The sequence below is a fragment of the Carcharhinus amblyrhynchos genome, chromosome 4 (genome assembly GCF_965287045.1).
Source record: "Carcharhinus amblyrhynchos chromosome 4, sCarAmb.v2.hapA, whole genome shotgun sequence".
Taxonomy (NCBI): domain Eukaryota; kingdom Metazoa; phylum Chordata; class Chondrichthyes; order Carcharhiniformes; family Carcharhinidae; genus Carcharhinus; species Carcharhinus amblyrhynchos.
In genome coordinates this window covers 49,435,836-49,459,420 of record NC_137327.1, presented here as the reverse complement: position 1 = coordinate 49,459,420, position 23,585 = coordinate 49,435,836, and the positions used below count along the sequence as shown (strand labels likewise).

At 42.6% G+C, this 23,585-nt stretch overlaps 1 protein-coding gene across 1 annotated transcript in view; it reads left to right on the top strand.

Moving 5' to 3' along the window:
- The window catches only part of pla2g15 (phospholipase A2, group XV), a 45,986-nt gene extending 25,853 nt beyond the window's left edge, over window positions 1-20,133 (top strand). Inside the window, exons 3-6 of the mRNA XM_080187125.1 lie at window positions 5,757-5,875; window positions 13,313-13,411; window positions 15,359-15,583; window positions 16,157-20,133. Coding sequence (XP_080043251.1) covers window positions 5,757-5,875; window positions 13,313-13,411; window positions 15,359-15,583; window positions 16,157-16,677 — 964 coding nt within the window. The 3' untranslated portion in view covers window positions 16,678-20,133. The remainder of the gene's footprint in view (window positions 1-5,756; window positions 5,876-13,312; window positions 13,412-15,358; window positions 15,584-16,156) is intronic.
- The last annotated feature ends 3,452 nt before the right edge of the window (window positions 20,134-23,585 follow it).

Genomic DNA, 23,585 nt, shown 5'->3' with positions numbered 1-23,585 from the left:
ATAAATAAGCAATCTGTGCCTGCCTGTAGCAAGACTGGGACAACATCCAGGTTTAGGCTGCTAAGTGGCATGAACATGAGAAGGTATGACAAATTCTCCACATTCACTACAGTGCTATCATCAAAACCCCTACCATTGACATCATATTAAGCAGAAACTTAAGTGGACCAACTGCATAAAAGCTGTGACTACAAGAGCAGAAAAGAGACTGGGGATTCTACAGTCACCAACTCACCATCTGAGTCGCCAAAGCCTGTCCATCATCTGCAAGGCACAGATCAGGAGTGTGATGGAATACTCCTAACTCGCCTGAGTGCATACAGCTCCAAAAACACTGAAGAAGCTCAACATCATCCAGGACATAGCAGCTTGCTTAAATGGCACCCCATTCACTTCCTCCACCGCCTCACAGTGGCACAGGTGTGTACCATCTACAAGATGCACTACAGCAACTCACCGAGGCTCCTTTGATAGCACCTTCCAAACCTGTGACTGCCACAAAGTAGAAGGCCAAGGATAGTAGGCGCTTGTGAACCATCTCCAAGTCACCCACTATCCTGACTTGAATGACATGTTACCACTGGTTAACAGACTGGAACTCCCTCCCTAACTGCACTGTGGGAGAACTTCCTGCAAACAGATTTCAACGGTTGAAGAAGGCTGCTCACTATCAAAACCCTAAGGGAAATTAGAGCTGGCTAATCAATGCTGGCCTTGCCAGTGACACGCATTGTGAATGAATGAATTAATCCTAGATGATATTGGGAGAGGCGACCAAATACTTGACTGGAGAGATGGGGGAGTGTTGTGGGGAGATTTGAGAATGTGGAATTTCGGGAATATCAAAAAACGTAAAGAAAATGGGGCCAGAGTTGGAAATGCAGAGTTTTGAGGCGGCTACATTGGTGAAGGAGATTTGAGTGAAATGGGGAGGATGTTGTGGTAAGATGGTACTAGGAAGCTATTTAAACACAAGGATGAGAATTTTTAAGTGTTGGTACATTGGGGATTAATATGATGAGGTTAACGTGATGTTAATATGAGACGGAGTACAGGAAAGAGAGAGAGAATCTGGTGAAGGGAGAAAGGAGATTGTGCAGAATGTAGTGTTACAGTCATAGCTAGGGTGTAGAGAAAGATCAACTTAACGCAAGGTAGGTCCATTCAAAAGTCTGACAGCAGCAGGGAAGAAGCTGTTCTTGAGTTGGTTGATACGTGACCTCAGACTTTTGTATCTTTTTCTTCACAGAACAAGGTGGAAGAAAGAATGTGTGGGGCGCTAGATTATGCTGGCTGCTTTTCCAGGGCAGCGATAAGTATAGACAGAGTCAATGGATGGGAGGCTGGTTTGCATGATGGACAACGACAATAATCTCTCCCTCAATGTCAACAAAACAAAGGAGATTGTCATCAACTTCAGGAAGCATAGTGGGGAACATGCTCCTGTCTATATCAATGGGGACAAAAGTAGAAATGGTTGAGAGCTTCAAGATCACCAATAACCTGTCCTGGTCCCCCGACACTATAGTTAGGAAAGCCCACCAACAGCTCTACTTTTTCAGAAGACTTTGCTATGGATACACCATAGAAAGCATTCTTTCTGGTTGTATCACAGCTTGGTATGGCTTCTGCTTTGCCCAGCACTGCGGAAACTACAAAAGGTCATGAATGAAGCCCAGTCCGTTACTCAAACCAACCTCCCACCCATTGTCTACACTTCCTGCTGCCTCAGAAAGCTACCAGTATAATTAAGGACTCCACAAAACCCGGACATAAACTTTTCCACCTTATTCTGTTGGGAAAAAGTCTGAGGGCATGTACCAATCGACTCAAGAACACCTTTTTCCCTGCGTCATCAGACTTTTGAATGGATCTACCTTGCATTAAGTTGATCTTTCTCTACACCCTAACTGTAACTTGCAACATTGCATTCTGCATTTCCTCCTTTCCTTCTCTATGAACTGTATACTTTGTATAGTGCACAAAAAAATGCTTTTCACTGTTTGCTAATACACGTGAATAATAAATCAAATCAAAGTTTAAGTGCTAATGTTGATCAGAAATGGATGGACAGAATTTAATACAGATGGTAACTCGGACATTACTAGATTTGACTGGAATAAGTGGATAACCTGCTGATATATGCTACATAAATAATGATCACTGCTCAAAAAAGCAGAGCACCTTAAAGTGTTTGTGGAACCAATAGCAACAATCCAGTCTTGAACATGCTGAGGTTTTATACAGAGTTGAGCCTTGCTGATTTGGAAGAGAATGCACTTGAACACAGAGCAACGCTCTAAGCAGCAACAGAAATTGAGCAAAAAAGGAGCTGCATTTGAGACGAGAGGAAAGGATGAAGGCAAAAATGTCAATAAAGGAAGAACAAAGACTGGAGTCACTGGATTTGTAAGAGATATGAAGAAGCTGGTGTCTACAAAGACTTGGTGAAGCTAAGCTTTTGTTGCTTCATTGAAGGGATCCAGATGAAATGTTTTAACCATTGTGTGCGCATGTGCGCGAAGTGTGTGTTTGGGGCAGATTGTACTTTTTCAGGGAAAGATCAAGAGATACTTGAAGCAGCAGATGATGTGGGGTGAGAGCAAACCATTGGGTTACTTTTAGACTTGACTTGCAAAAGCTGGCACAATGAGTGGGCCACATTGTCTCCTTCTATGCTGTAAGCATTATAGAAACCTATAATGTGAGGTTAAGCTAGCAGTCTGACAATTCAGAAAATTGGAAGGTTGAGTACACACCACTAGTTAGGATCCAGAGCAAACCAATGAGGATGCTGGCAAATGACTGGAGGGAGGAGGAAGCAATCTTTGTGATCATTGAGTGCTGCATTTAGCACTGAAAAGATACACTGAGAGACTTAGAAATTGAGCTAAAGGATTTCCCCATTTTGGCCTGTTTCCCTATGCTGTCGGCTTCTCCTTTGGCTGGACAACTACCTGAGGGTACAACCGTGGTAGAGTTTCCTAAGAAAATGGCAGCTGGCTCATTGCGTTGTTGGAGTCTGCCTTCCTTGTGGCCTACCCAGGGGCTTTTTGTGACAGTGTGACCTAGCAATCCTGGAAAAGACTTTTACTCATTTTACTCTATGAACTTTTAGATTTCGAGGTTGTCTGATTAAGTTCTTTTCACAGAAAGTTGTCTTTGTGTACCAAATTGCTGCACTTTGAGTGTTAAATGATCCTGTAAACTCAAATCCGTCAGGTGTTGGCCCCCCTCAGGAATTTTTTCTGTAAAGATGCACTTTCTGGTAAATATATTGGATGTGTTATTAGCAAGAGGATACTCGCCCCACTATCAGCTTTGGAATTTTTGATCAGCGGAGGTTTGTTCCTAATAAATAAGTTTCTTTCCTTCCGCCCTGCTGCTGTGTACCACTATTTCGAAATTGAATACTCACCATTATAATGGAGAGTTGACAAAGAGGAGCATTTTCTGTCGGAAGCTTTGTACCTTGCAATGTAGATTTCCTCTTGAGTAATGTCACTAATTGAGAAAACTGTCCAAAATGTAACGGCATTAACAAAGTGCTTCCTGATGTCCTACTTGCTCACCCCCATTGTTCCCCCTTTTTTACGTATTGAGAAATGTTACTGTATATCGCAGCTGAATAATTGCAACTTGCTGCCCTCATCATTGCATTTTAGACAAGGTCCCTCTCTCCAGATATAACTCTTTCAATTATACAGTAACATTTTTGGGCTATGGAGCAATTCAGAACATTTCCAAGAATGAGCAGATGACCCAATTCCTATCGACGTGTTCTCTTAAAGCTCTTTGTGCCAAATGAGACCGAGACTGAATGTGACTTTTCATAGAATCTCTACTGTGTAGAAGAAGGCCATTCGGCTCATCAAGTCTGCACTGGCCACAATCCCACCCAGGCCCTTTAATTCCATGTGTTTATCCCGCTAGTCCCCTAACACTAAGGGGCAACTTGATGGGAAATCCATCAAACCCGCACATCTATGAACTGTGGGAGGAAACCGGAGCACCCGGAGGAAACTGACGGAGACACAGGGAGAATGCGCAAACTCCACACAAACAGTGACTGGAAGCCAGAATCGAACCCAGGCCCCTGGTGCTGTGAGGCAGCAGTACTAACCACTGTGCCACCATGCCACTCCAGACTTAAGTGGGAGGTAGTGATTGGTGGAACAGGCAGACCTATTTAATGGTTGCCATACCCTGTTTATAGTTTAAAGTAAAGTTTATTATTATAAGGCTTACATTAACATTGCAATGAAGTTACTGTGAAAAGCCCCTAGATGCCACACGACGGCACCTGTTTGGGTCAGTGCACCTAACCAGCACATCTTCCAGACTATGGGAGGAAACCAATACTGACGAGGGAAGAACATGCAAACTCCACACAGTGAGCCAAGCTGGGAATCGAACACCGGTCCCTGGCATTGTGAGACAGCAGTGCTCAGCACTGCACCACTGCGCCGCCCACTGTTAGACAAGTTGGTTAAGTATGAGAATGCAGCTTCCCTCTAAAATAAGAAACAGACGCTCTCATGAAACTTGCAACATAGTGTTGACAGGTTTTTCATTTTTATGTTGGGCAGAGGTTCAAATCTGCTGTGACAAACTGATGATCCCACCCAGGGCTAAAGATATATGCAAGAGGCATGAACTTGAAAAGGAGCGAGTAGGAGAACATGCTTGGACAGTACTCCCCAGACGCTTTCCTGGTGTGACCCTATTTTGATTCCTCAGATTTTGTCTGACCCCCAAAGTGGGGGGAGTAGTCTAGCTCCTTAGTTGGTGGCTCGGGCAAAGGGTTAGCTCGTGAGTGAAAGATTTGGGAAGTGGAGGAAGGAGTTAGCTCTTGAATTAGTTGCTTAGGGTTGATGGGAAATGGCGGGGGTTGGTTAGGTCCTGAGTGGGTGGCTCAGACGAAGTGGGGGTGGGGAATATTTAGCTCCCAGGTTGGTGGGTTTGTGGGGCTGGTGGGGTGGGTTTGGTGCTCAGTTGGTGGTTCAGTGGAGGAGAAGGGCGGGGGGGAGACTTCAGCTTCCGAGTCAGGGAGGAGGAAGAAGTTCAATGATGTGAGAATTGTTTAAATGACAAGGGTTTTATAAATGACAAACAACTACCTTTTCACAGATTTTTTTTGTTTTGCAGCAGGCCACAAAGATTTATTTTAGGCCACACCCAGAATTAGGGGAAAACGGGAGGATTTAAAGCAGCCTTGTAGCTGTTGAGTTCAGTCCAAACTCCAAGGCAGCCATTGCTGCCTCACAGTTCATGACCCCACTGGCATACAATAACTACCAATAGTGGTAATGTGACAGGATTAGTAATCCCGAGGCTTGGACTAATGATCTGGAGATGAGTCCAAATCCCAAAATGACATCTGGGGTATTTCAATTCCCTTCATCAAATGAATTGGGAATAAGAAGTTGATAATAATAGTGGTGACCATGGAACTATTATTGATTGTTATTAAAAACCCACCTGGTTTCCTAATGTCTTTTTAGGGATGGAAATCTGCCATACTTAGGCAGTCTGGCCTACGTGTGACCCCAGACCCACAGCAATGAGTTTGACTGAACTGGCCGAACAAGCCATTCAGTTATATTCAAGATGGTGGCTCACTATTGCTTTCTCAAGGCCAGTGAATGCTGAATGTACCAGTGAGTTTTCACTCAGTGAATGAATGAAGAGAAACGTTAGCAGGGCCCAGTGACTGTTAGAATTTGGTTATATATTTGTTTTCTTTTGCTTCGAAGGCTGATCTACAATACAACAACTAAAACAACAGAAACGCCACCTGGTGTTGATGTGAGAGTCCCTGGATTTGGCAAAACCTACCCACTGGAATTCCTGGATCCCAGCAAAAGGGCTGTTGGTAAGTTTTTGTCAAAAGTATCGCGTAGTCGCAAAATCCTAAAATGGGGCAAGACTTTTTGTTTTGGAAAGGGGCCTGTAACTTTGAAACCTTGCACTGATTTTTCAACTTGTGTTTAACTCGCGCTGCTCTAGAAAGGAGTGCGACACCCTCAGTATTTGTGTTGTGCATAGGGGTCCCTGAGGTGGCTGCATGTAGCTCTGATTTAGCTTTGTTTTTCATAGAATCCCTACAGCACAGAAGGAGGCCATTCAGCCCATCACGTCTGCACTGACAACAATCCCACCCAGGCCCCATCGGTGTAATACCACTTATTTACCCTGCTAATCCCTCCAATCTATGCATCCTGTGGTACTAAGGGGCAATTTAGCATGCACAATGCACCTAACCTGCACATCTTTGGACAGTGGAAGGAAACTGGAACACCTGGAGGAAACCCACATAGACACAAGGAGAATGTGCAAACTCCACATCGACAGTGACCCAAGCCAGGAATCAAGCCAGGTTTATCTTGTATAGCATGGAGGATGAGTGGAGGCAGAGTTCAGAGACTAAGGGATATTCACCAAGAGAGCTGAGAGCAAAGGGTTACAGAGAAGAACAAAAGAGGAGGTGAGAGCAAGGAGCTTGAACTTACAAAGACATTTTGTGACATCACCAAGTACTTTGCAGCCACTGAAATGCTTTTGAACTAAAGGCCTGTATTGCAGAGAATAACCAGAGTTGGTTGTGGGGTTAATATTGGCTAGGATGTTGGCATTTGAATGGTGCTGATGGAACATTTGTGCCTATCTGAGAATGCAGGTGGAGCCTTGGTTTAATGTCTCATTTGGAAGAGAATGGCAGGAACTTTTTGGCTGTTCACGAAGGTGGGTCTTGTGGTCCTGCCGATGGCACAACTCCACATTGAGTTTACCAGTGGAGAGGGGTGCATTCATAAGGAAACCACGTGGACAAGGATGGGACAAGAAAGGGACCAGAAGATCCCACTGCCAGCCAGCGGCCCCCGCCACCACGGAACACATGGCGGGTTGCGCAGAAAATCCCACTCAGTATCTCCATCAGTGTAGCACACGCACAGTACGGCACACGCAAGTGAAGATTTTTTGTTTAGCTGGAGTATCTAAGGGTGAGTCTTGAACCTGCGAACTTCTGACTGAGAGGTGACTGCTGGCTAAGGCTGCCAGCAGAGCCAAGCTGAGGGAAACAGGACACAGGCAGCCAGAACGCCTCAATGCAGCAATGTGGGAAAGAAAGAAGATGAGTTAATAGTGACCAACTTAGAGGGACAGGTGAGGAAGGAATCAAGAGCGATCATGTTGAGAGGTACATTGGCAATTAGAAAGAAGACACGTATTAAAAAGACCATTGCACCCACTAATGTCAGAGCTTTGTGCTGTAACTGTAGATTGCCAGTGTCATGCACTGCATTGATTGACCTCATTACTTGTCGAGATACAAACGGTGCCGTTGTTTACCCACATCATGCATTTGTATTTCAGATTCATTTTCTGCACGTGCCTCAAAACATTTTAAACCTGTTTCCCCCAGCCAGTTATAGTTCTGTGTTTTATTATAAAAACAAGTGCCATTGCTGTCATAGTGCTCCTTGCTCTATTAGAATTGAGCACATCTGTTCTCACATCTCGAAAATAGCAGCTGTTTATGGGAATGAGGTTATTGTTTCACTTTGAAACATGGTTGTCAGTTTAATTCCCCTTTTTTTTTAGTCAAGCTTTTAACAACATTCGGAGTGTAACCAACCCTCTGTGCATTTGAGTAGGATTCTCTCACTTCTCAGAATGGAGGATCAGACTTTGATCCTCCATTCTGATTCTTCCGTTGTTGTCTGAGGGGTCACTTTATCTGCTTGTTATCTCTCTTCCTCCCCCCTGCTGGGTGGTTTTTGTGGTCACAAACGTAATGGTGCAAAAAATGGAAGAGCTTTCATTTCTGGGGCGGCACGATCGCACAGTGGTTAGCACTGCTGCCTCACAGCACCGGGTTCGATCCCAGCCTTGGGTGACTATCTGTGTGGAGTTTGCACTTTCTCCCTGTGTCTGCAAGGGTTTCCTCTGGATGCTCCAGTTTCTTCCCACAGTCCAAAGTTGTGCAAGTTAGGTGGATTGGACATGGGCTAAGGCAGGGTGATGGGCCTGGATAAGATGCTCTGTCAGAGAGTTGGTGCAGACTTGATGGACTGAATGGTCTCCTGCTGCACTGTAGGGATTTTGTGATCAATCACTACCAAATCTAAGGAACACAGACTAGATATGGAGTAACTGTGCCCCAACAATGTACCTTAACTCTAGGCTCGAAACGCCACCTCTGCTGCATTCTGAGAGAAATTTATCTTCACATTATGGAGGAGGATAGGAACGGTAGGCCATTCTGCCCCTCCAGGCTGTTTTGCCATTTGATTTTGATCATGGTTGATCTATATCCTAACTCCATCTACATTCCTTTCATCTGAATCCCTCAATATCCTTACTCAATTAAAAAAAAGGCACTATCACAGTCTTAGAAATTACAATTAACCCAGCGCCCACAACCTTTTGGAGAAATGTTCCAGATTTCCTCTACCTATGAAAGTATTCCCAAGTTGAACCCTAGGCCTAATTCCAATCCAATAATTGTGCTCCCTTGATTTTGATATTCTTCATTCAGAGGAAATAGTTTCTCTGTGGAAACAGAGCAATATAAATGCAGTATAAATTGTCGTTCTCTTTACATTTGGTATTCTTGTGAATTGTCCTGATGAGTGCAACATGAAAAGCTTCAACAACACCTGTCTTTTTTTCAGCAGTGTTCAAATTTCATATCTTTCCCCCATCAAACCATTTTGCCATTTTATACCTTAATTTGATCACTCAAACCATCTAAACCATGGGGAATACTGATCAAGGTTACGCAGCCTCCTTATTTTTCATAACTTAGCCCTTGAAACTTGGGAAACATTTTTGTAAATTTGCATCAGTCCCCCTCCAAGACCAAAGTATTCCTTCCTGCTTCCCATTTGAAGATAAAGACCAACATTTCTTGTTGACCAATTTTTTGCATCAGCCCAATAAGTTTTAGTGATTTACTGTGTGTACACAGACACTCAAATCTCTCTCCTCCTCCATAACTCCCAGTCTCTCGCCGTTCGGTAGCTAGTCTTATTGTTTACCGCCCTCACCAGATCCCTTTACTGAAGACATTGCCTTTGTTGTGGTGCAATTGCTGTGGCACCAAACTTTCTTGCAGCTCTTCCCTGTGACCTAAACAGGTGTAAGCTTTCATACAGTGGAGTTTAGCAAGTTATCAAACTGCAGTGAGTGTCACAGCTGGGCCCCTCTACATTTGACATACACATACCTAGCCCAGAGGCAATGAGGCCATTTGCAGCACCCCTTCCTTCCCCTGCCCCACCACCCCAACTGAGAAGCTCTAACACAGCACTGACTCTAATTCAGCTCCTTTCACATGGGGTGTCTTAGTTACCCAGCCGGACGATGTCATGTCCTTCTAAGAATGGCAATGGTTTTAGTTTTGATGTTGCACTCAGTTATGCTGAAGCCTGGTGTTTGGATGCTTGTACGATGGCGATGGGCCCATAACCAGATTCACCAAGGTCAACTGTCTAGTGGACCTGGTTTAAAGCAAACTGACCCAGGTCAGTTAGTCTTTAGATTGCTGCAAGCTGCTGCCGATTCTGTAATAGGGAGGCAATACCCCAGCATGTCACTTAAACCCAGCTTCATACTCCTTCCCTCTTAGGCAGCAAAGCCATGGGGCCCTGTTATTGGAATTTGCTCTTGCTCACTCATCACCATTTTTGATCTGAGATTATTTTGATTTTAACATATTTCTTTGTTTTCAAAACACTTTGTGGCCTCCCTCCTCTCATCTCTGTAATTCTTCCAGTCTTACACTTCTTTGAGATGATCTGTGCTCCTCTGATTCCACCTCTTGTTCATGCCCAATTTTAATCACTACACCACTGGCAGACATACCTTGAGCTTGACAGCCCTGGCAATTCTCTCCCAAAACCTCTCCCGTTCTCTACCTTCATTCCCTCCTTCAAAACCAACCTTGAATCAATCTTTCTAACCAAACCTTTGGTCACATGTTCTAATTGATCCTTGCAGTGCTCAGTGTCAAATCAATAGGTTCTTGATCAATAAGGGGATCAATAGTTATCGGGAGAAAGGAAGAAAATGGGGATGAGAATCATATCAGCCTTGATTGAAGAGCAGACTCGATGGGCTGAATGGCCTAATTCTGCTCCTGTATCTGATCGTCTGATTACACTGTAGTGATGTGTCATGGGATCTTTTGCTATGTTAAAACTGCTCTGTCAATGTGTGATTTTATTTAAAAGTTTATTAACTAATCTTGTAGGACGGGATTATTTGCGAATCAATCCAATATTTTTCCAGAGCAGTTGTTCTCTTGTTTAAATAAATTCCTTTCCACTATGTCTAATGTGTTGGTGTGGAAGAAGTCATCAGCCTGTGATGAATGAAGTTTTTTGTGGCTCTATCCCAGAGTTCCATCAAATCCCAGATTAACATCAGGAAGACAGCAGGACCTGGAGAGAATTCTTGTCAAAGTGCGTTACGGGCTTGGTTTGCAGTTGAATGGGTCTGAGCTAGAGGAGCTCACAAGCACATCTGCAGCCCTAAATCATTGAAGCATACTATGAGGAAGAGGCCACTCAGCCCATTGTGCTAATACTGGCTTTTTGAAATAGTTGTCCACTTAATCCCATAGCTGTGCAATTTCTTTTGTTCCTTTTTCAGTTGAAGATTTATTCCCTATTGATCTGCTTCCTCTACCCTTTGCAACTACATTCCAGACCACAAGAACTTGCTGATTCAAAATAATTTCTCCTCCGTTCCCTCTTGGCTTTTTTGTCAGTTTATTTTAAGTTTGTGTCCCCTGGCTTGTCGATGAACCTACCAGTGGAAATATCTTTTCCTATTGCCCAAGCAAAACTCCGAAATAATTGTGAACAGTAAAATCTTTTCAGTGAAAGTGAAAGTGCAAAGTTGTGTAATATTCATTACATACAAGAGGCACTGGTAACTTTAACAGTGTAGCTACTGATTTCCTATTAACCACTAACACATTAACTATTGCTGTTTCTGGTGGATTGATTTTGATGAGCCATTCATAAAGAACCCAAATTCAACTTTGGAACTTTCACTTAAGAGATTCTTTGAGTTAAAATATAAGAAACTAGTGCCCCACGATCAAGTTATAAATATATACCCACACTCTTGCACTCACCAGAATGGGAAACTATGAACTGTCCAAACAATTGCCCCCTTGCCCCCATATCCAGGTTTAGTGTGATTTTGCCCACCACATACAGTCCATATGGTGCTGAGACATGGTGGCACAGCAGTTAGCACTGCTGCCTCACAGCATCGGGAACCCAGGTTCGATTCCCGGCTTGGGTCACGTTCTTCCCGTGTCTGCATGGATTTCCTCCAGGTATTCCGGTTTCCTCTCACAGAAAGACGTGCTGATTAAATGCTTTTGCCACACTAAATTCTCCCTCAGTGTATCCAAACAGAAGCGGAGTGTAGTGACTTTCACAGTAAATTCATTGCAGTGTTAATGTAAGCCTACTTGTGACAAATAAATAAACTTTAATTTTACTTTGAACCCAATGGGAAAATACTGAATAAAGTAATGTGTAATATCTCAACCCTCTACCTCTCTGCCTGTTAATTTGCATTTAAATCCGTCACCTAGCTGCCAGGCATCATCATCCAATGATTAAAATCTGAAGGCATGAGATGCTTCATTTGTAAATGTAAATGTTCAGCATTAGAGAGATTGTTTGGCCAAAATTAAGACTTGTGCTGTTAAAAATTCACTTGAATAGACCCGTGTTGAGAGGGCAGGCATTGTGAAGTCACAGCCTTCAAGTCTATTGAATTCTGTGTCTAATCTGTCAGTTACCGGTGTGGTGATGCTTATGATGAAACTGGATGAATCTGGGTACGTGCGCAAAGCTTATTGCCCCGGTGACTCCATAATAAGTGAGCACTGTAGGCATCACCATTACATCAAATCGTGGGACATTGTTTTATTTCTCTGCTTTATCAGCAGCAAACCTCATTGTATCGGGAGGAGAAGAAAACCCGAAATGTTCAAAACACTCAGTGGGTGTGGAAACATCTGTTGGAAGAGTAACAGAGTTAATGTTTCATGTTGATGGCTTTGCTCCACTGTACTGGTGCTTGATACTGGTCAGGATGTTGGTTTACAGAGTGAATTATTACTTTGAGGTCCAGAAAAATTATTTGTGATGGAGAGTTCAAGACATGTATGTACTTTGAACAATCAACAAACAATCTGATTATAAGCTGCTAAATGCAATGGACCTTGTACCCATATGCTAATGAGTGGGTGTCCTTGAAGCAAGTACAAGGCCTGCATTACTGCTACATGGTGCTGGTCAAATTGGCTGAACTGATGCAAAAGAGGGAGGAATTTCAGCTCTAAATGCACCCAGCCCAGTGGGAAACTTGAATTACGCTGAAAGATACTGACAGCTATATACAAATACAAATAAAGAGTGAATGTTGCTGTATAGATTTCCTTTAAAATTGGGTTATTTGTATGTTAGCTGGACTCTGATTTTAAAATGTTTTTGTAATAAGCCCCGCATTAATCAAACCTTACCAAGTTACTACCTACATTTTTTAAATGCAAAACCTTTCTTCAACTGCATTCTAAAACACTGCCCAATTGTGTTGGTTCATGGCAGATTTTACATTCAAAAGTATGCAAATCATTTTAAGCAGTAACATAAGCTTAGGAATTTTCTTTGCAAAGTGGATGCATTTTGTACCAGATCACTATCAGTGCCAAGTGTAACCTTTTGGCTCAGAATTGACTGTTAAGGGTGCTCTGCTTCAATAGATAAAGAATGGGTTGAGTACTTGATCCTGGATTCCTGCACAAAGCCAGAAACTGATCTCCATCAAGGTCTCCCCAATGAGGAGCTTTCCCTAACTCTGAGAATCCTGACCACCCCGTCATATCACAGAATCATACAGCATGGAAGAGGCTCTTCGGCCCATCGAATCTGCACCGACACGTTAGAAACACCTGAACCCCCACCTAATCCCATCTGCCAGCACTTGGCCCAAAGCCCTGAATGTTATGCTGTGCCAAGTGCTCATCCAGATACTTTTTAAAGGATGTGCGACAACTGCCTCTACATCCCTCCCAGGCAGTGCATTCCATGCCCAGAGTATCCCACAATTAACCTCACGTCTTCCCTGAGTTTCTCTTTTGTGTTGAAGATGGGCATAATGAAGGGTCAGAGTTGAGAGGGAGAAGTGCATTGGAATCACTACAGACTGAGGAGATACTTTGCTCTTTTGCAGTAACTGGCTGCCACTTTGCTCATTGTTTTTTGCCTGGTTTCTGCAGGGATTTACTTCAATACTCTGGTGCAGTCTATGGTGGACTGGGGCTATGCGAGAGATGAAGATGTTCGTGGTGCTCCATATGATTGGCGCCGGGCACCCAGTAAGTGAAGCCTAAGTTCTGAAGTGTGGCGGGTCTTGGGTTTATTGATTTTTGTGAAAGGAAGAGCAAGTCCTTTAATGGCCAAGTGGATATGCTGCAGGTTGGTGATTTAGCCCAGGTTACCACTGGTGATTTGTCCAAATCAGATCCGTTGAACCTTGACTGTATCATTAATAAAGGTGTTGAACAAAAACAGGCACATATCTACAGATAGGGACAGACAGTGAGACATCCTGGGTGATACAGGTACGGACAGACAGTGAAACAGCCTGGGTGACATTTAATGTGTAGTGGGAAGACCTGGGAGCCGGTCTTAGCTGATGGCATTTGGTACAGAGAGAAGAAAGATTGTGATATAATTCATGGCAGAGCAAGCTCTTAAATTGTTCAGCTTCTGTTTCTGTAAGTTAGCCTCTCCCCCTATACCTCCCTGTTGCAGCAAGACCTCAGCATGCACAGCAGCTCCTGAGGACCTCTATCATTAGTTGACCTCTGACCCATACTAAAAACAGCAAGGTCGCCATGTTTAGAATGCTTTTCCAATTCCTTATGAGTAACATTTGCAGCTGGTAATTATTCTATAATAGAGTTTGGCTATGAGGTTGGAGGTAACCATTCCTGTGTTTAGGAGAAAAATGTTTTATTGTGCATACCTCTCATTAGTTACAAATGTTTTAAGGGTTGTAATAGTGAAGAGTTCTCCATGATTCTGGCATGGTTCATGGACAGGTTTCTGTCCAAAGTACCTATGGAATGACCAGAGTCTTTAACAATGTTATTCCTGTACATGTTGGGTTAACCTATTTATTTGATAATATACTCGCAAGCTTTCGAGGGGTTACCCTCTTCGTCAGGTGAATGGAGAGTTCTGGCCTCAGACAGAGCATATAAAGCACAGACAGTTTAGAGATTACTGATTAAAATGTTAGGTGTAAGGATTCGCATTTTAATCAGTAATCTCTAAACTGTCTGTGCTTTATATGCTCTGTCTGAGGCCAGAACTCTCCATTCACCTGACGAAGAGGGTAACCCCTCGAAAGCTTGCGAGTATATTATCAAATAAATAGGTTGGACTAAAACCTGGTGTTGTCAGACTTTTTACTGTGTTTACGCCAGTCCAACGCCGGCATACCCACATCATGTTGGGTTATACATGGAGCAGAATAATTTTATACAGAGGGGGAGGTTGCTTTTGCTTCATAATGTAACTTTACTGTATTTTGCAAAGAAAAATGGGTTCAGGCTCAACACTTCATTTCAGCCCTGTCAACCACCTCTTTCTTTCTCTTTCTCTCCCACTCCCCCCCGCTGTCTCGCGCTTGCTCTCACGCTCGCTCTCTCACACACTTTCCCTGCTTGTTGCTCACTCAGTGACAGGCCTGACAGCATATTCACTGCACCCTAGCCTATTGGTCAAAACCAGGACCCTGATCCTCATGGAAACATTAATTTCTTCAAGAAAACTTGTACCAAGGTCCCTGTTTGTACAGTGACAAATGACATTTCCGGCAATGGTTTCTCTTCGATTTCATTCTTGCCCTGTTGAAATCCAGGTCCTTAATTCTGTCATCAATAGACTTTGCTTATATCTTTTGGCTCCTCCTGTACTTTAAGTACTGTTTCTTGCACGCTATACAGACAAAGCATACTGTACATAAAGAGGGAGAGGATGCAGAATATAGTGTTACAGTCATAGCTAGAGTGTAGAGAAAGATCAAATTAATACAAGGTCAATCCATTCAAAAATCTGATGGCAGCAGGAAAGAACCTGTTCTTGAGTCAGTTGGTATGTGTCCTTAGACTTTTGTATCTTTCTCCCGACTGAAGAAGGTGGAAGAGAATGTGTCCGGAGTATGTGGGATCCTCGGTTATGTCAGGAATATGTCAGTCAATCTCATTTTGCTTAGGAGAAAACTCACAGTGTTGTTCCAATGTTTTTATCTCCAGATGAAAGTGGGCAATTTTTTAAAGATCTACAGAAGATGATTGAGTTCATGTACAATAAGTATGGCGGCCCTGTTGTCCTGATAGCACACAGTATGGGTAATCTCTACACACTCTACTTCCTCAACCATCAGCCCCAGGAGTGGAAAGACAAGTATATTAAATGCTACATTGCGCTGGGGGCTCCTTGGGGAGGCGTGTCAAAGACTCTGCGAGTGTTGGCTACAGGTAGGTCATGGGGGCACATTAAGCACAAGAGAGTAAAAGCTCTCGAGGGTTATGTTCGCTGACAACAGTATAAATGATACTTGCATGTAGTTATCTTGCTATCATTTGTGCTTATACTAAAACTTAATGCGGGCTGAATGATGGCACTAAGTGGTAGGGAAGAGTTGAGACAGAGCCCATTGATTCCTGCAAATTAATGGAGAGGGAAGAGCAGTGGGATTAGTTTAGAATTGTTCTAATCTAACAAATAGCTGGTAGAGACAGAATGGGTCAAATAACATAATTCTGCATTATAAACTTCTGTAGTTCCATTTTATGTTAAGAGGAATGCGTGTAACTTCAGGCTGGCGTTTTGTGCGAGTGGTTAGAATGTATAACAGCATGTTCCATCGAAAATGTTGAGGCAAATGGCGAAAAGGGAGAAAGAAATCAAAGGATGTGCTGGTTGGCTGGGAGGGATTGAAATATAGGAGGATGTTGCCATTGAAGCATTTGGGCCAAATGGCCTGTTTCCGTGCTGTATTATTCAATGAGCACTAAAGACTGGGTTTAATCTCTGCTTAACCTCCATAGGAGACAATGATCGAGTTCCTGTCATCAGTCCACTGAAGATCCGTGAGCAGCAGCGTACTGCTGTCTCCACAAACTGGCTCCTTCCTTACAACAACACCTGGTCCATGGACAAAATATTCATCACCACACCAACATACAATTATACCATGAAGGACTACCAGAAATTCTACCAGGATATCAACTTTAAAGATGGGTGGCTTATGAGGCAAAACACTGAATCGCTGGTGTACAACTTAACTGCCCCTGGGGTGACAATACACTGCCTGTATGGAACAGGAGTGCCAACACCCGAGTCCTTTTATTACACTGTTTTCCCTGACCAAGAACCCAAAGTCCAAAATGGAGAAGGCGATGGGACGGTTAACCTAGTGAGTGCCCTTCAGTGCCAAAACTGGGCAGGGAAGCAGAAAGGCAAAGTATACATGAAGGAGCTTCCTTCAAATGAACATATCAATATGTTGTCCAACTTGACCACGATATCCTACATCCGGAAGGTCCTCTTCGATTTACCTCTATTATGAATTCACCTTGGTTATCCTAAAAACCCTTTAGAGTCTCGCCATGTTTTGATGGTGACCTGTGGTAGAATATTGGTGATTGAATTTTGTGTCATGAATCTATTCTTCACAGTGGTTGACATCTGGCTTTTTTGGAGCGTGAGTGTGTAACAATCCAACTAATTTCCTTTCTCTAATCGAGGAGCTCCTAGTAGCGAAACCCTCACTCCTGCGACTCTGAATAGTGCATGTATAATCCAAACAGGTGCTAAGTAAGCTGTGTTCCACATTTTATGGGGTTAATGCTGTTTGATTTGGGTCTTTCCCGTTTTGACCTGGCATTAGGCAGGAACATAGGAATGACAGTATGGTAGTCAGCATATAGAGTAACAAGACTTCTTCAACCATGACTGAGCCTCTGGTTAAAATGAGGTTGTGGAGGAAAGTGAAGGGATTTGTGGCAATAATTCATGATGAATACAGTTTGAGAAGTTAAACCGAAGTAACCCTATTTATTCTTCACAACCATTTAATGATTACAATCAGACCACATCTATCACTTCCTGGGAAATAGATTGCTGCTAAATCCTTTAACCAATGGATACTGAAGCAAGACGAACATTAGCAATCTCTGCTTCCGCAAGGACAGTTGTTCTCAAATTGTTATTTAGATGGGGCACATACACACACTCTTGTCCCATCATGCTGCATGTAAGGAATGTTTCAATATGCTTTTTAAAAAAAATAAGTATTACGGATGTCCGTGAGATTGGTGTGCCTGTTCAGTCTGCGGAGTCTGTCTATCCAGTGTGGTGTTTGTCCTAGTCTGCCTCTACCTCCTGGCACACACCAAACCCATCACTCATGCGCTCACTCCTTGACCAAAATGCCACCCCCCACCGGACCATGGCACCCCTGGTGGTCACCACTCATAAAGCCGGCTATGTTCAGCAGGCACCTCCATGTTATTTTAAAAAGTCTGTTGGTAGACCTTGCTTTGAGACCATTGTTAAAGAGTGTGAGTTCACTCCACACTGCCTGGCCCAATTTGGTGCCAATCACATGTGAACTATTGTGATTAAATACATTAGTGTGCTATTTGTAAAGTAGAATTAGGAAATATTAGCAAGGGAAATCTAGGGAGCAGTACTGACCATGGTGAACGTGCTGAGCTAGTAGAAAAGCAAAACTAAGAATGACATTCAGCTCATTAAAGTCGTTCCTCTCATACTCTAACCCCTCTCATCTAGGCATCTAAACTGTATTTGGAATTTTTGTTATTTATCCCTATACTTAATTTCCATTAGACTATTTGACAGATTATACTGTTGATCAATCAGCATGGGTATTTTATAGCTTTCTAATTTTGGATTTGCTCTCCATAATTTGAATCCTCCTCCTTGGGACTTTTTTACAGTTATCGCTATTCAAAATAGAGGAAAAATAGTGCCTTGTATTCCCCCGAACTGATACTCGTCTTTTCTGAGGGCAAATCCACTATTGGTCATGAAAATCAAATCTTGTCCTTTTGACAAGATTTAATTTTCATTACCAATAGTTGCTATTTGATAAGGGAGACTAGGAGGGTAAACACATGGGGTTACAGGGATAGGGCCTGGGTGGCATTGTGGTCGGTGCAGGCTCAATGGGCCAGATGGCCTTCTTTTCCACTATAGGATTCTATGACTCTTATCACCTTTTCTAAATTTAAAGTTGTTTAAATTTTTTATGACTTCCAGCCAGGAATATTAGAGTATGGTTGTTTAATATTTTGTTCCTGTTAGTGCAATAGATGTTGATAAATAATTTGTCTATCTATCTCTGTGCCTTTTTCACTTGTGGATTTTGTCACCACTTGTTTAGATTGCTCTATTTCCCTTCTCTTTCTCCCACCCTGCCCCCCGCCCCCTATGAAATCATCTGTCTCCCAGCTCTCCCCAATCCAAATCCTTCATCCACTTTCTCTCCTATTCTGTATCATGTCCTACCCAATCTCATCCTGTCCCATGACTCACGTTCTTTTTCCTTCATATTCCAGTCATGAAACTGCTGACACCTTCTCCCTTCTGGCTCAGATACCAAACAAACTTGTAATCCTCCATGGTTTGTGACAACAGTCTAGATGCTTGAAAGCTGGGTGGGCTTAAACTCGTTAGTACAGGGGGTGTGGCATTCAGAGGAAGGGCCACACTTAACAGTCTGACAGCAGTGAAATGGCATCTGGATTTAGAAAGAAAATTGACTCACGCACATATTTGTACTTAAAATGGGATTAGCATTACACATATGGTACATCCTCCATCTCGGAGATGGGGCAGGGTGTCTGGGTGGTGGGTGGGGCAGTGTGGCCAAGTGATGGGTGGGGCCGTGTGGCCAGAGAGTTGGCAATATTTGTTGAGACCAAGATAGGATGGATCAAGATCCAGTCTTCAACTTTGATGGGTCCTTGGCTTCCAAATGACAATTAATTGAAAATCAGCAGCAGTGTTCCTGAAACTAGAGAGGTGAAATCAGGCTGGGCTTACGGAGAGAGAGATTTTTAGAAATAGCCTTTAGTGTCTAGTTTACATTTCAAAACGTTTCTGACGATTTAAAAATCCTAGATTGACGTTGACTCTGAAAGTTTGTTATAAATGTTGAGTGTTGACAGTTTCATAAGTCTAAGTCTAATATTTGAACGGTATATTTTAATATATAGTACAATGATTGTAAATGCAGCATATTCCAGATATTTGGTCGGTGGATTTGACCAGTGATTATTTATGGATATGAATATTTTCTTAATGTGGTTATATTTTTGATATGTGGCACATTTACATTGCCGAGTCTGGATGCAGCATAATGCGAGCTGCTACAGATAAACTATTTCCATAATCGCTGGTTCTTTGTCCTCCGTTCTGATGGTGTGATTCTTCAAGGCTGCACGGCAATTATCCCGTTAACCATTGGAGAGACTGGCTGTAGCCGTCACAGTCTGTTTTCGGGGGTGGTTTTTCTATTGCCGGCCAGCCCAGCAGCACTCCATTCCCCTTGGCTGGCTGTTCCCCGTGGAGGTTGTACTGCAAGAAATGTGGGCAATGCCAGAGGCAAGTCAGTGAGCAGAACCATTAAGTGCTCCGTGAAAGGGCAGAGACTTGGGAGCAGATTGGCACTCGCCTTGCCCCTTCCCCACTCCCCCCTGCAAGCAAGTGGTGTGTGGTTTGAGGTGGGAATAGAAAATCAAATATTTATTACTTTGAGATGGTAAGAGTTGATGGTTAGCTTGATATCTCAGCCTGAGAGGCCTAGTACTGTTGTGTGTTAATGCTGTTGCCTATACCTCTACTGTTACAAACCCAGTTTTTTTGTTGCTGACAATGTGCTGGATAATATCCAATGCCTCATTGACAAATGCCAATATTGCTTCACTAAAAGCGCTGTCTGTTTCTACTAGAGTGTTATATTTTTCACTGCATAATAAACTTGATTTAACACACAATGGATCTGTGTACCCAGTTTCTGATTTTCTGTGGTAACAGCTGAAAGCGGTCAGGGCGATAAGCTGAAGGTACAATTGGCAGCAAAGCATGGTACCTGCTTTCAAGGTGTTACATATTTAATGTCGTGACTCACTTGTGCAGCAAGATAACAGAATGAAAAGGTTGCCATACGGTGGCTTGTTTAACTAGTTAGTGGAACCTTATTAGATGGGTGTTGCTTGTTAACAGTCCTCGATGGAAGAGAAGGAAAAATCTGTGAATGTCTCTGCTGATAGCATTACAGTCACTGACTGATCAAATAGAGATGCATTGGTTTACAAATCACATCCCTCCCCCTTTATTTCAACAGTACAGCCATAAATTTTAAACATTAATACTTGCCCGTTATGAGCATGGATTACAGTAAGTATTATGTGCATATGTGCAATTAATAGGAGTCTTTTTGGTGGATGTTGTTTTGGGAAGATATGACATTCTGGAACCAAAAGAGAAAATGCTGGAAAATCTCAGCAGGCTTGGCAGCATCTGTAAGGAGAGAAAAGAGCTGCCGCTTCCAGTCCAGATGACTCTTTAACATTCTGGATTCTTGAATTGCTGTCATTTTTTGGGTACTATGTGGAGGCTGCTTTTACCAGGTGACAATTTCAAAATTTCTCAATCATCTTTCTTTGCACAAAGATTGTGCTTTTCAAAATGCTCTAATGTTTCTTCTAAGTTTTGTAAATGTTCTGTGCATTTTTGTCCATGATTAGAATGTCGTCTAGATAACATCAGACTTCGTTGAGGCCAGTTGGGATTTGATCCATGGATTTTTGGAATAAGGCCAGTGTTAATGTTGTTCTGAACAGTAGGCGTTTATACCAGAACAACCCTTTGTGGGTAACAATCATTAACAGTAGTTGCAACTCAGTTGCCACCTTCATTTCAAGGTGTGCTCCAAGTCTATATTACTGAACTGCTGGCCCCTAGACAATACAGCAAATAGGTCCTTAATTAAAGGTAAGGGGTACTGGTCAATACACAGAACTGGATTTATCATTGTCTTGAGGTCATCGCAAATTATTATAGATCTCTTTGATTTAATGACAGGGATAATTGGAGTTGCCCAATCGCTTGTGGTTCAGTCACTCCTTCCTCGTTTCTCTAGTTCCACTTCTATTTTTAGTTTAATTGTGAATGGAGTAGTTATTTAAACATCTAGGGATGCTAATCATGTTTAATCTTGAGATTTGCTTCTATTCCAGTCAGGGACCCGAAAGTATTCTCAAACACCTTCCTATACTTCTCTAGAAGATCTTGTAGTGTGTTCTTGTCATCAACCAATTAAGAACATAAGAAATAGGAGCAGGAGTAGGCCACCTAGTCCCTCGAGCCTGTCCCGCCGTTCAATAAGATCATGGCTGATCTGAAGTGGATCAGTTCCACTTTCCTGCTTTTTCCCCATAACCTTTAATTCCCCTGTCTATCAGAAATCTATCTACCTGTGACTTAAACATACTCAACGAGGTAGTAGTGGTTTAGGGGAAAAGTGATTTTGGAGAATTTTGTTCAGTTTCTCATGGGTTTTTCCACCAGGCTTCTTGGGTTGGATGAGCTCTGTATTGGTGTATAGGTTTTATGACCCACTTCGCACAGGAAAGTAATGATTTTATGTTTATCTGTTATCCTGTTTACTGCAAGATAATATTGAAATCTATCTTTGTAAACATTCCACGTTTTCATTGAATGTTTCCATGGAGTCGCTTTTGCTCACCATTGCAATTACCAGTTCTTGGATCATAGTACTTCTTTCTCTTTCTCCCCTCATTTCTTTTCCCATCCTTTTCAGTTTGAATTCTTCTGTTTAAATTTGGTTTTTTTTTGGAATTTAGCTTTTTTCAAATATGCAATCACCAATCCAATCCAATCCAAAACAAAAAGATTTAAGCATTAATTCTTGCTTGGTTCTGTTACTATAACTTTATTTCTGGAGCAGTAGCTTTCCCTTTTTAAAAGAATGCAGTCTCTATCTACCCCTGTTTGAGTGCAAGGTTCCTAATGCTGCAATGCACCACTTGTGAGGGCTCACAATTCAGAAAAGTCTCTCTGGGTTTACCAGTAAGTAAACTTTTTTTTGAAAACGGCCTACTCACTAATTCTATTACTTCCCTCGATTTCTGGCAGGATTTTTAAAATCATTTTTATTGCATCTGCTGGTTTACTTTGACTGACTTTGCAGTTAATTCACTGACTTTTTCTGGTTTCCTACCTCTGACACTCCAGGGTCACAGCCAAGCGAAAACAAAGTTAGGGTCAATCCGGAGTACTTCCTTTTAATTTTAAAAAGTGATCACTACTCCTAGCCTTTGCTAATACCCTATCCCCACAGACAGCTTTACTGTAATGCAATCGACAGTGGTGTGGTCTTCTGAGAACCGTTCCTTAATGCCCAGTTCCAGATCAGAGCTGATTTTCTTTTTTACCATATTGCTGGAAAACTCTTTTGTCTAAAACTGTTCTTTGTTGTTGATCTTGCTGGAAAATTCACTTTGTTGTCAGTTTTATCTTTTACTATTGTAGTCAGCTAACTTGTACAGCAAGATAAAAGGAGGAAAAAGATTGCCACATAGTAAGTTACCTAACCAGTTAATTGAGCTTTATTAGATAGCTTTGACAAAGAGTCATCTGGATTCGAAATGTCCAGATTCTCTCTCTTTTCTCTCCTTACTGATGCTGCCAGACCTGCTGAGATTTTACAGCATTTTCCCTTCTGGTTTCAGACTCCAGCATCTGCAGTAATTTGCTTTTATTAGATAGGTGTTGCTTGCTTATAGGCCACGATGGAGGAGAGACAGAACCTGATGAATGTCTCTGATGATGTTGCTACATGTTACGTGACTAATCAAACAGAGAGGCTTGTAAGTAGCCAGGCACACAATACCAAGCTGAGACTGACAATGATACTCGTGGATCGGTACAGGACATCCTGCTTTGGTGTTTTCTTTCCACCAATCTCACTCACATTGCTCATTTTTTGGTGCACTTATTTTCACAGCAAAGCAAAATCTCAGTATATTTGGTTGAGCACAAGAGGCAATTGGTGTCTTAGTGATCTCGACTTCAAGCTAAATTATTCCAAAATTGTATAGGTTTTCCAATCCATTCTGGAGGGATTAAAGTGGAAGACTGCAGAAATGGACAGGGATCTGATGTGTACTGGTGTTGGAAGGTTCTGGGTGTTCATCGGAAGTTGGGAGGCCTTGTCTGCAACGGAAACCCCCTCTGCCTATTACACATGATCACCAGAAGCAATGAGTATTCGCTAACCTGCGGGTGCCTGCTTCCCTAACCTATACTGGATCTGGCCTGCTGTTGGGAGCCAGAACACCTAGTGAGAGGAGACACAACAGCTTCTAGAATGATGCAAGTGACCACCACCCCCACCCCCCACAACCCTCCCAATGCAGTGAGGAG